At 59.9% G+C, this 12,263-nt stretch overlaps 1 protein-coding gene across 1 annotated transcript in view; it reads right to left on the reverse strand.

The window, feature by feature from the left end:
• Window positions 1-1,374: 1,374 nt before the first annotated feature.
• The window catches only part of SLC35A5 (solute carrier family 35 member A5), a 31,403-nt gene continuing 20,514 nt past the window's right edge, over window positions 1,375-12,263 (reverse strand). The window contains exons 5-9 of the mRNA XM_076057805.1: window positions 11,296-12,210; window positions 10,919-11,199; window positions 9,621-9,652; window positions 3,951-8,584; window positions 1,375-3,011 (exon numbers count right to left, since the gene is read on the reverse strand). Of these exons, the coding sequence (XP_075913920.1) occupies window positions 8,519-8,584; window positions 9,621-9,652; window positions 10,919-11,199; window positions 11,296-12,210 (1,294 nt within the window). The 3' untranslated portion in view covers window positions 1,375-3,011; window positions 3,951-8,518. The remainder of the gene's footprint in view (window positions 3,012-3,950; window positions 8,585-9,620; window positions 9,653-10,918; window positions 11,200-11,295; window positions 12,211-12,263) is intronic.

Below are 12,263 nucleotides of genomic sequence, written 5' to 3' on the forward strand. Positions count from 1 at the left end.
TACACACATACACACACAGACACACATACACACACAGACACACACACACAGACACACACACAGACACACACACTCAGACACACACAGACACACACACAGACACACACACTCAGACACACACAGACACACACACACAGACACACACACTCAGACACACACAGACACACAAACACACACACAGACAGACACACGCAGACACACAGACACAGACACACACACACAGACACACACATACAGACACACACTCACACACAGACACACACACAGACACACACACACACTCACACACACAGACACACACACACAAATAGACACACACACAGACACACACACACTCACACACACAGACACACACACAGACACACACAGACACAGACACAAACACACAGACACACACAGACAGACACACAGACACACACAGACACAAACACACACACAGACACACACACAGACACACACAGACACACACAGACACACACAGACAGACACACAGACACACACAGACACAGACACAAACACACACACAGACACACACACAGACACACACAGACATACACACAGACACACACACACAGACACACACACACTCACACACACAGACACACACACACAGACACACACACAGACACCCACACACACAGACACACACAGACACAACACAGACACACACACACAGACACACACAGACAGTAAGGGTGGGTGCCTAGCAACCACCACACGCCCGGCCGCCTTTGTCTCTCCCGCCCAACCCCACAGAGCCAGCCACTGGAGTTGCGCTGGTGCCAGGCTAGGTGCACCAGTGGTCTGTGCCAGGCTAGGTGCACCAGAGTCGTCGTCTTTGCCGTCGCCTGGAAGCAAAGCTGGACGATGTGCGCCCCCTGGTGGAGGCCACGCCGCGGAACGTCACCAACTCGGCAACAGCAGCTGTGCTGCTGTGCCAGCCTAGGTGCATGAGGAGGAGGTCACGTGACAGACCCTGCAGGTGCCGTGGGTTGTACTGCTGTGCCAGGCTAGGTGCAGGAAGAGGTCACGTGACAGACCCTGCAGGTGCCATGGGTTGACTGCTGTGCCAGGCTAGGTGCATGAGGAGGTCACGTGACAGACCCTGCAGGTGCCATGGGTTGTACTGCTGTGCCAGGCTAGGTGCATGAGGTCACGTGACAAACCCTGCAGGTGCCATGGGTTGTGCTGCTGCTGTGCCAGGCTAGGTGCATGAGGAGGAGGTCACGTGACAGACCCTGCAGGTGCCATGGGGTTGTACCGCTGTGCCAGGCTAGGTGCATGAGGAGGTCACGTGACAGACCGTGCAGGTGCCATGGGTTGTGCTGCTGTGCCAGTCTAGGTGCATGAGGAAAACTCCACAACCACAACAACTAACGATGTCCACATTTTATTCCATTCGCGACGTCCACACAAAGACAAAGATTCCCCGCGTAGCCTGGACCAGGCCGCGGGGGCAAGTGCTGTCAGCGAGCACCTATTAAGGCTACCCACACTGTGGCACACACGCAGACACCTACACACACACACCTACACACACACCTACACACACACACACCTACACACACACACCTACACACACACACACACCTACACACAGACACACACACCTACACACACACACACACACCTACACACACACACACCTACACACTTACACACACACCTACACACACGCACACACACACACCTACACACACACACACCTACACACACACCTACACACGCACCTACACACGCACACACACACCTACACACACCTACACACACACACACCTACACACACACGCACACCTACACACACGCCTACACACACACACACCTACACACACACCTACACACACACCTACACACACACCTACACACACACACACCTACACACACACACACCTACACACACACACCTACACACACACACACCTACACACACACCTACACACACACCTACACACACACACCTACACACACACCTACACACACACACCTACACACACACAGACACACACACACAGACACATCTACACCTACACACAGACACACACCTACACACACACCTACACACACACACACACCTACACACGCACACACCTACACACACACCTACACACACACCTACACACGCACACACACACCTACACACACACACAGGCACCTACACACACACACCTACACACACACAGGCACCTACACACGCACACACACACCTACACACACACACACCTACACACACACACACCTACACACACGCACACACACACCTACACACACACACCTACACATACACACACACACACCTACACAAACGCACACACACACCTACACACACACACACACACCTACACACACACACCTACACACACACACACCTACACACGCACACACACACCTACACACACCTACATACACACACACACACCTACACACACACACGCACGCACACACACCTACACACACCTACACACACACACCTACACACACACACGCACGCACACACACCTACACACACACACGCACGCACACACACCTACACACACCTACACACACACACCTACACACACCTACACACACACACACACCTACACACACACACACCTACACACACAGACACCTACACACACACACCTACACACACACCTACACACACACACCTACATACACACACCTACACACACACCTACACACACACACCTACACACACACACCTACACACACACCTACACACACACACACCTACACACACACACCTACACACACACACAGACCTACACACACACACCTACACACACACACCTACACACACACACCTACACACACACCCCTACACACACACACCTACACACACACCTATACACACACACCTACACACACACACACGCACACCAAAACTGATCCACACAATCTCATCCCAGCCGTTACAACGAGTCTAGCAGCACCACCACCACCCAGTCCTCCACTCCCCTCCTGGTAGAGAGTCCTCCACTCCCCTCCTGGTAGAGAGTCCTTCACTCTACCTCCTGGTGGAGAGTCCTTCACTCTACCTCCTGGTAGAGAGTCCTCCACTCCCCTCCTGGTAGAGAGTCCTCCACACCCCTCCTGGTAGAGAGTCTTTCACTCCCCTCCTGGTAGAGTCCTTCACTCTACCTCCTGGTGGAGAGTCCTTCACTCCCCTCCTGGTGGAGAGTCCTTCACTCTACCTCCTGGTGGAGAGTCCTTCACTCCCCTCCTGGTGGAGAGTCCTTCACTCCCCTCCTGGTGGAGAGTCCTTCACTCCCCTCCTGGTGGAGACTACTTCACTCCCCTCCTGGTGGAGAGTCCTTCACTCCCCTCCTGGTGGAGAGTCCTTCACTCCCCTCCTGGTAGAGTCCTTCACTCTACCTCCTGGTGGAGAGTCCTTCACTCCCCTCCTGGTGGAGAGTCCTTCACTCCCCTCCTGGTGGAGAGTCCTCCACTCCCCTCCTGGTGGAGACTACTTCACTCCCCTCCTGGTGGAGAGTCCTTCACTCCCCTCCTGGTGGAGACTACTTCACTCCCCTCCTGGTAGAGAGTCCTCCACTCCCCTCCTGGTGGAGAGTCCTCCACTCCCCTCCTGGTGGAGAGTCCTTCACTCCCCTCCTGGTGGAGAGTCCTTCACTCCCCTCCTGGTGGAGAGTCCTTCACTCTACCTCCTGGTGGAGAGTCCCTCACTCCCCTCCTGGTGGAGAGTCCTCCACTCCCCTCCTGGTGGAGAGTCCTTCACTCCCCTCCTGGTGGAGAGTCCTTCACTCCCCTCCTGGTGGAGAGTCCTTCACTCCCCTCCTGGTGGAGAGTCCTTCACTCCCCTCCTGGTGGAGAGTCCTTCACTCTACCTCCTGGTAGAGAGTCCTCCACTCCCCTCCTGGTGGAGAGTCCTTCACTCCCCTCCTGGTGGAGAGTCCTTCACTACCTTCCTGGTGGAGAGTCCTTCACTCTACCTCCTGGTGGAGAGTCCTTCACTCCCCTCCTGGTAGAGAGTCCTTCACTACCTTCCTGGTGGAGAGTCCTTCACTCTACCTCCTGGTGGAGAGTCCTTCACTCCCCTCCTGGTGGAGAGTCCTTCACTCCCCTCCTGGTAGAGAGTCCTTCACTCCCCTCCTGGTGGAGAGTCCTTCACTCTACCTCCTGGTGGAGAGTCCTCCACTCCCCTCCTGGTAGAGAGTCCTTCACTCCCCTCCTGGTGGAGAGTCCTCCACTCCCCTCCTGGTAGAGAGTCCTTCACCCCCCTCCTGGTGGAGAGTCCTCCACTCCCCTCCTGGTTGAGAGTCCTCCACTCCCCTCCTGGTAGAGAGTCCTTCACTCCCCTCCTGGTGGAGAGTCCTCCACTCCCCTCCTGGTGGAGAGTCCTTCACTCTACCTCCTGGTGGAGAGTCCTCCACTCCCCTCCTGGTTGAGAGTCCTCCACTCCCCTCCTGGTAGAGAGTCCTTCACTCCCCTCCTGGTAGAGAGTCCTCCACTCCCCTCCTGGTGGAGAGTCCTCCACTCCCCTCCTGGTAGAGAGTCCTTCACTCCCCTCCTGGTGGAGAGTCCTTCACTCTACCTCCTGGTGGAGAGTCCTTCACTCCCCTCCTGGTGGAGAGTCCTTCACTCCCCTCCTGGTAGAGAGTCCTTCACTCCCCTCCTGGTGGAGAGTCCCTCACTCCCCTCCTGGTATAGAGTCCCTCACTCCCCTCCTGGTGGAGAGTCCCTCACTCCCCTCCTGGTAGAGAGTCCTTCACTCCCCTCCTGGTGGAGAGTCCTTCACTCTACCTCCTGGTGGAGAGTCCTTCACTCCCCTCCTGGTGGAGAGTCCTTCACTCCCCTCCTGGTGGAGAGTCCTTCACTCTACCTCCTGGTGGAGAGTCCTTCACTCCCCTACTGGTGGAGAGTCCTTCACTCCCCTCCTGGTGGAGAGTCCTTCACTCTACCTCCTGGTGGAGAGTCCTTCACTCTACCTCCTGGTGGAGAGTCCTTCACTCCCCTCCTGGTGGAGAGTCCCTCACTCCCCTCCTGGTGGAGAGTCCTTCACTCCCCTCCTGGTGGAGAGTCCTTCACTCCCCTCCTGGTGGAGAGTCCTTCACTCCCCTCCTGGTGGAGAGTCCTTCACTCTACCTCCTGGTGGAGAGTCCTTCACTCCCCTCCTGGTGGAGAGTCCCTCACTCCCCTCCTGGTGGAGAGTCCTTCACTCCCCTCCTGGTGGAGAGTCCTTCACTCCCCTCCTGGTGGAGAGTCCTTCACTCCCCTCCTGGTGGAGAGTCCTTCACTCTACCTCCTGGTGGAGAGTCCTTCACTCCCCTCCTGGTGGAGAGTCCTTCACTCCCCTCCTGGTGGAGAGTCCCTCACTCCCCTCCTGGTGGAGAGTCCTTCACTCCCCTCCTGGTGGAGAGTCCCTCACTCCCCTCCTGGTGGAGAGTCCTTCACTCCCCTCCTGGTGGAGAGTCCTTCACTCCCCTCCTGGTGGAGAGTCCTTCACTCCCCTCCTGGTGGAGAGTCCTTCACTCTACCTCCTGGTGGAGAGTCCTTCACTCCCCTCCTGGTGGAGAGTCCTTCACTCCCCTCCTGGTGGAGAGTCCTTCACCCCCCTCCTGGTGGAGAGTCCTTCACTCCCCTCCTGGTGGAGAGTCCTTCACTCCCCTCCTGGTAGAGAGTCCCTCACTCTACCTCCTGGTGGAGAGTCCTTCACTCTACCTCCTGGTGGAGAGTCCTTCACTCTACCTCCTGGTGGAGAGTCCTTCACTCTACCTCCTGGTGGAGAGTCCTTCACTCTACCTCCTGGTGGAGAGTCCTTCACTCCCCTCCTGGTGGAGAGTCCTTCACTCTACCTCCTGGTGGAGAGTCCCTCACTCCCCTCCTGGTGGAGAGTCCTTCACTCCCCTCCTGGTGGAGAGTCCTCCACTCCCCTCCTGGTGGAGAGTCCCTCACTCCCCTCCTGGTGGAGAGTCCTTCACTCTACCTCCTGGTGGAGAGTCCTTCACTCTACCTCCTGGTAGAGAGTCCTCCACTCCCCTCCTGGTAGAGAGTCCTTCACTCTTCCTCCTGGTGGAGAGTCCTCCACTCCCCTCCTGGTAGAGAGTCCTTCACTCCCCTCCTGGTGGAGAGTCCTCCACTCCCCTCCTGGTGGAGAGTCCTTCACTCTACCTCCTGGTGGAGAGTCCTTCACTCCCCTCCTGGTGGAGAGTCCTTCACTCCCCTCCTGGTGGAGAGTCCTCCACTCCCCTCCTGGTGGAGAGTCCTTCACTCTACCTCCTGGTGGAGAGTCCTTCACTCCCCTCCTGGTGGAGAGTCCTTCACTCTACCTCCTGGTGGAGAGTCCTTCACTCTACCTCCTGGTGGAGAGTCCTTCACTCCCCTCCTGGTGGAGAGTCCTTCACTCCCCTCCTGGTGGAGAGTCCTTCACCCCCCTCCTGGTAGAGAGTCCTTCACTCTACCTCCTGGTGGAGAGTCCTTCACTCCCCTCCTGGTGGAGAGTCCTTCACTCTACCTCCTGGTGGAGAGTCCTTCACTCTACCTCCTGGTGGAGAGTCCTTCACTCTACCTCCTGGTGGAGAGTCCTTCACTCTACCTCCTGGTGGAGAGTCCTTCACTCCCCTCCTGGTGGAGAGTCCCTCACTCCCCTCCTGGTGGAGAGTCCTTCACTCTACCTCCTGGTAGAGTCCTTCACTCCCCTCCTGGTGGAGAGTCCTTCACTCTACCTCCTGGTGGAGAGTCCTTCACTCTACCTCCTGGTGGAGAGTCCTTCACTCCCCTCCTGGTGGAGAGTCCTTCACTCCCCTCCTGGTGGAGAGTCCTCCACTCCCCTCCTGGTGGAGAGTCCTTCACTCCCCTCCTGGTGTAGTCCCTCACTCCCCTCCTGGTGGAGAGTCCTCCACTCCCCTCCTGGTGGAGAGTCCTTCACTCCCCTCCTGGTAGAGAGTCCTCCACTCCCCTCCTGGTGGAGAGTCCTCCACTCCCCTCCTGGTGGAGAGTCCTTCACTCTACCTCCTGGTGGAGAGTCCTTCACTCTACCTCCTGGTGGAGAGTCCTTCACTCTACCTCCTGGTGGAGAGTCCTTCACTCTACCTCCTGGTAGAGAGTCCTTCACTCTACCTCCTGGTAGAGAGTCCCTCACTCCCCTCCTGGTGGAGAGTCCTTCACTCCCCTCCTGGTGGAGAGTCCTTCACTCCCCTCCTGGTGGAGAGTCCTTCACTCTACCTCCTGGTGGAGAGTCCTTCACTCTACCTCCTGGTGGAGAGTCCTTCACTCTACCTCCTGGTGGAGAGTCCTTCACTCTACCTCCTGGTGGAGAGTCCTTCACTCTACCTCCTGGTGGAGAGTCCTTCACTCCCCTCCTGGTGGAGAGTCGTTCACTCTACCTCCTGGTGGAGAGTCCTCCACTCTACCTCCTGGTGGAGAGTCCTTCACTCTACCTCCTGGTGGAGAGTCCTTCACTCTACCTCCTGGTGGAGAGTCTTTCACTCTCCTCCTGGTAGAGAGTCCTTCACTCCCCTCCTGGTGGAGAGTCCTTCACTCCCCTCCTGGTGGAGAGTCCTTCACTCTACCTCCTGGTGGAGAGTCCTTCACTCCCCTCCTGGTGGAGATTCCCTCACTCCCCTCCTGGTGGAGACTACTTCACTCCCCTCCTGGTGGAGAGTCCTTCACTCCCCTCCTGGTGGAGAGTCTTTCACTCCCCTCCTGGTGGAGACTACTTCACTCCCCTCCTGGTGGAGAGTCTTTCACTCCCCTCCTGGTGGAGACTACTTCACTCCCCTCCTGGTGGAGAGTCTTTCACTCCCCTCCTGGTGGAGAGTCCTTCACTCCCCTCCTGGTGGAGAGTCTTTCACTCCCCTCCTGGTGGAGACTACTTCACTCCCCTCCTGGTGGAGAGTCCTTCACTCCCCTCCTGGTGGAGAGTCCCTCACTCCCCTCCTGGTGGAGACTACTTCACTCCCCTCCTGGTGGAGAGTCCTTCACTCCCCTCTTGGTGGAGAGTCCTTCACCCCCCTCCTGGTGGAGAGTCCTTCACTCTACCTCCTGGTGGAGAGTCCTTCACTCTACCTCCTGGTGGAGAGTCCTTCACTCCCCTCCTGGTGGAGAGTCCTCCACTCCCCTCCTGGTAGAGAGTCCTCCACTCCCCTCCTGGTAGAGAGTCCTTCACTCTACCTCCTGGTGGAGAGTCCTTCACCCCCCTCCTGGTGGAGAGTCCTTCACTCTACCTCCTGGTGGAGAGTCCTTCACTCTACCTCCTGGTGGAGAGTTCTCCACTCCCCTCCTGGTGGAGAGTCCTCCACTCCCCTCCTGGTAGAGAGTCCTCCACTCCCCTCCTGGTAGAGAGTCCTTCACTCTACCTCCTGGTGGAGAGTCCTTCACCCCCCTCCTGGTGGAGAGTCCTTCACTCTACCTCCTGGTGGAGAGTCCTTCACTCTACCTCCTGGTGGAGAGTTCTCCACTCCCCTCCTGGTGGAGACTACTTCACTCCCCTCCTGGTGGAGAGTCCTTCACTCCCCTCCTGGTGGAGAGTCCTTCACTCCCCTCCTGGTGGAGAGTACCCTCAGAGTGAGTCGGATTCCGATTCGTCTCCGTGTGGTTTCGTGAGACTCTGCAGCTCCTCGCCGTCCTGGAGAGAGGCAGACAAAGGTCCCCCAGGTAGCCTTTAACACACCGTTGGGGCAAGTGCTGTTATCACACAAAGACAAAGGCCCCCCAGGTAGCCTTTAACAGACTGTTGAGGCAAGTGCTGTTATCACACAAAGACAAAGGTGCCCCACGCTCACCTCACCATCCTCACCATGCTCACCATCCTCACCACGCTCACCTCACCATCCTCACCACGCTCACCATCCTCACCATCCTCACCACACCACCATCCTCACCATCCTCACCGCGCACACCTCACCATCCTCACCACGCTCACCACGCTCACCCTCACCATCCTCACCACGCTCACCATCCTCACCACGCACACCTCACCATCCTCACCATCCTCACCACGCTCTCCTCACCATCCTCACCACGCACACCTCACCATCCTCACCACGCTCACCACGCTCACCCTCACCATCCTCACCACGCTCACCATCCTCACCACGCTCACCTCACCATCCTCACCATCCTCACCACGCTCACCTCACAATCCACACCATCCTCACCACGCTCCCCTCACCATCCTCACCATCCTCACCACGCTCCCCTCACCATCCTCACCACGCTCCCCTCACCATCCTCACCACGCACACCTCACCATCCTCACCACGCTCACCTCACCATCCTCACCACGCTCACCTCACCATCCTCACCCCGCTCACCTCACCATCCTCACCATGCACACCTCACCATCCTCACCATCCTCACCATCCTCACCATCCTCACCACGCTCACCCTCACCATCCTCACCACGCTCACCCTCACCATCCTCACCACGCTCACCCTCACCATCCTCACCACGCTCACCCTCACCATCCTCACCACGCTCAGCATCCTCACCATCCTCACCATGCACACCTCACCATCCTCACCATCCTCACCATCCTCACCATCCTCACCACGCTCACCCTCACCATCCTCACCACGCTCACCATCCTCACCATCCTCACCACGCACACCTCACCATCCTCACCACGCTCACCTCAGCATCCTCACCCCGCTCACCTCACCATCCTCACCACGCACACCTCACCACGCTCCCCTCACCATCCTCACCATGCACACCTCACCATCCTCACCACGCTCACCATCCTCACCATCCTCACCACGCTCACCCTCACCATCCTCACCACGCTCACCATCCTCACCATCCTCACCACGCACACCTCACCATCCTCACCACGCTCACCCTCACCATCCTCACCACGCTCACCCTCACCATCCTCACCACGCTCACCCTCACCATCCTCACCACGCTCACCCTCACCATCCTCACCACGCTCACCCTCACCATCCTCACCACGCTCAGCATCCTCACCACGCTCACCATCCTCACCATCCTCACCACGCTCACCCTCACCATCCTCACCACGCTCACCTCACCATCCTCACCACGCTCACCTCACCATCCTCACCACGCACACCTCACCATCCTCACCACGCTCACCCTCACCATCCTCACCACGCTCACCCTCACCATCCTCACCACGCTCAGCATCCTCACCATCCTCACCATGCACACCTCACCATCCTCACCATCCTCACCATCCTCACCATCCTCACCACGCTCACCCTCACCATCCTCACCACGCTCACCATCCTCACCATCCTCACCACGCACACCTCACCATCCTCACCACGCTCACCTCAGCATCCTCACCCCGCTCACCTCACCATCCTCACCACGCACACCTCACCACGCTCCCCTCACCATCCTCACCATGCACACCTCACCATCCTCACCACGCTCACCATCCTCACCATCCTCACCACGCTCACCCTCACCATCCTCACCACGCTCACCATCCTCACCATCCTCACCACGCACACCTCACCATCCTCACCACGCTCACCCTCACCATCCTCACCACGCTCACCCTCACCATCCTCACCACGCTCACCCTCACCATCCTCACCACGCTCACCCTCACCATCCTCACCACGCTCACCCTCACCATCCTCACCACGCTCAGCATCCTCACCACGCTCACCATCCTCACCATCCTCACCACGCTCACCCTCACCATCCTCACCACGCTCACCTCACCATCCTCACCACGCTCACCCTCACCATCCTCACCACGCTCACCATCCTCACCACGCCACCATCCTCACCATCCTCACCACGCTCAGCATCCTCACCACGCTCACCACCCTCACCATCCTCACCACGCACACGCCACCATCCTCACCCCGCATGACCGCTCTGCCCTCGCCCACTCCTGTGCCCTCCTCCTCCTCGACTCTCCTCCGCCTCCACCGCCTCCTCCTCCTCCACCTCCTCCGCCTCCTCCTCCTCCGCCTCCGCCGCCTCCACCGCCTCCTCCGTCGCCGCCGTGACCGCCGCGCCCGGCCCCCGCGTACGCAAACACCGCCAGCGGGACGACGGCCGCGTGCACGAGGAACGGCGGCCCCGGGCGGAACGCGAGGAGCGCCGCCGACAGGGCCGCCACGGCCACGGCCGACATCTGGGCGGCCAGCACGTGGAACATGTTGTCGCGGAACTTGAGGATGAACGCCACCGCCAGGCCCTGCAGGGCCGTCACCGCGACGAGGGCCGCCGAGGCGAGGCCGTGCCCGCCGAACGCCGCCGACAGCCAGCCGGGGGGGGCGGCCGCGGCCGCCCCCGTCCCCGCGGCCGCCCCCGTCCCCGCGGCCGCCCCCGTCCCCGCGGCCGCCCCCGTCCCCGCGGCCGCCGCCGCCGCCCGTCGCCGCCGCGCCTGCAGCACCAGCGGCACGGCGTTGAAGGCGACGCCGAAGCCGTAGAGGCGAGTGCTCTGCAGGAAGATGCTCTCCGAGCCGCCGGTGACACCGGCGACACCGGCGGGCAGCCGCTCCTTGAAGATCTTCTCGTTGTAGACGTTTGCCGCCGAAGCCACGACGCACTGCAGCAGCACCAGCGCGTGAGCCGGGTGCGGGAGACGACCGGGCCAGTACGGCGGCAGCGGCGGCGGGGCGGTGGCGGTGGCGGTGGGCGTGGGGGGCTCGTCCGGGAGACCCCCACGACCCCGACGACGACCCCCACCATCGGCCAGGCGGGGGAGAAGCCGCGGTGATTTCGGGGGCTCGTCCGGGAGACCCCCACGACCCCGACGACGACCCCCACCATCGGCCAGGCGGGGGAGAAGCCGCGAGGATTTCGGGGGCTCGTCCGGGAGACCCCCGCGACCCCGACGACGACCCCCGCCATCGGCCAGGCGGTGCAGGAGCCACGGGGATTTCGGGGGCTCGTCCGGGAGACCTCTACGGCCCCTACGGAGACCCCCACGGAGACCCCTACGATCCCCGTCGTCGCTCCCGCCATCGGCCAGGCGGTGCAGGAGCCACGGGGATTTCGGGGGCTCGTCCGGGAGACGCCCAAGACCCCTGCGACCCCTACGGAGACCCCCGTCCGTCACGTCGAACGTGGGTGCCATGGTGCGGTCGTTTATCCGCAGGCTGCTGCTGCCGTTGCTGCTGTTGGTGGTGGTGATGGTGGTGGTGGTGGTGGTGGTGGAGGTGATGCGGTGAGGTCCCGAGGCTTCGTTGTCCATCCCGAGGCCGACGATGGCAAGGAAGAGGATGGCGATGATGGCCCACTGCACGCTGGACAGGTGCCGCCTGTGAACAGGGAGGATAGAGGCAAAGGTGCCTCCGTGTAGCCTCCAAAGACT

This window comes from Petromyzon marinus, chromosome 84 (genome assembly GCF_048934315.1).
Source record: "Petromyzon marinus isolate PM22_M1 ecotype Great Lakes invasive population chromosome 84, UKy_Petmar_22M1.pri1.0, whole genome shotgun sequence".
In the NCBI taxonomy this organism is placed as follows: Eukaryota; Metazoa; Chordata; class Hyperoartia; order Petromyzontiformes; family Petromyzontidae; genus Petromyzon; species Petromyzon marinus.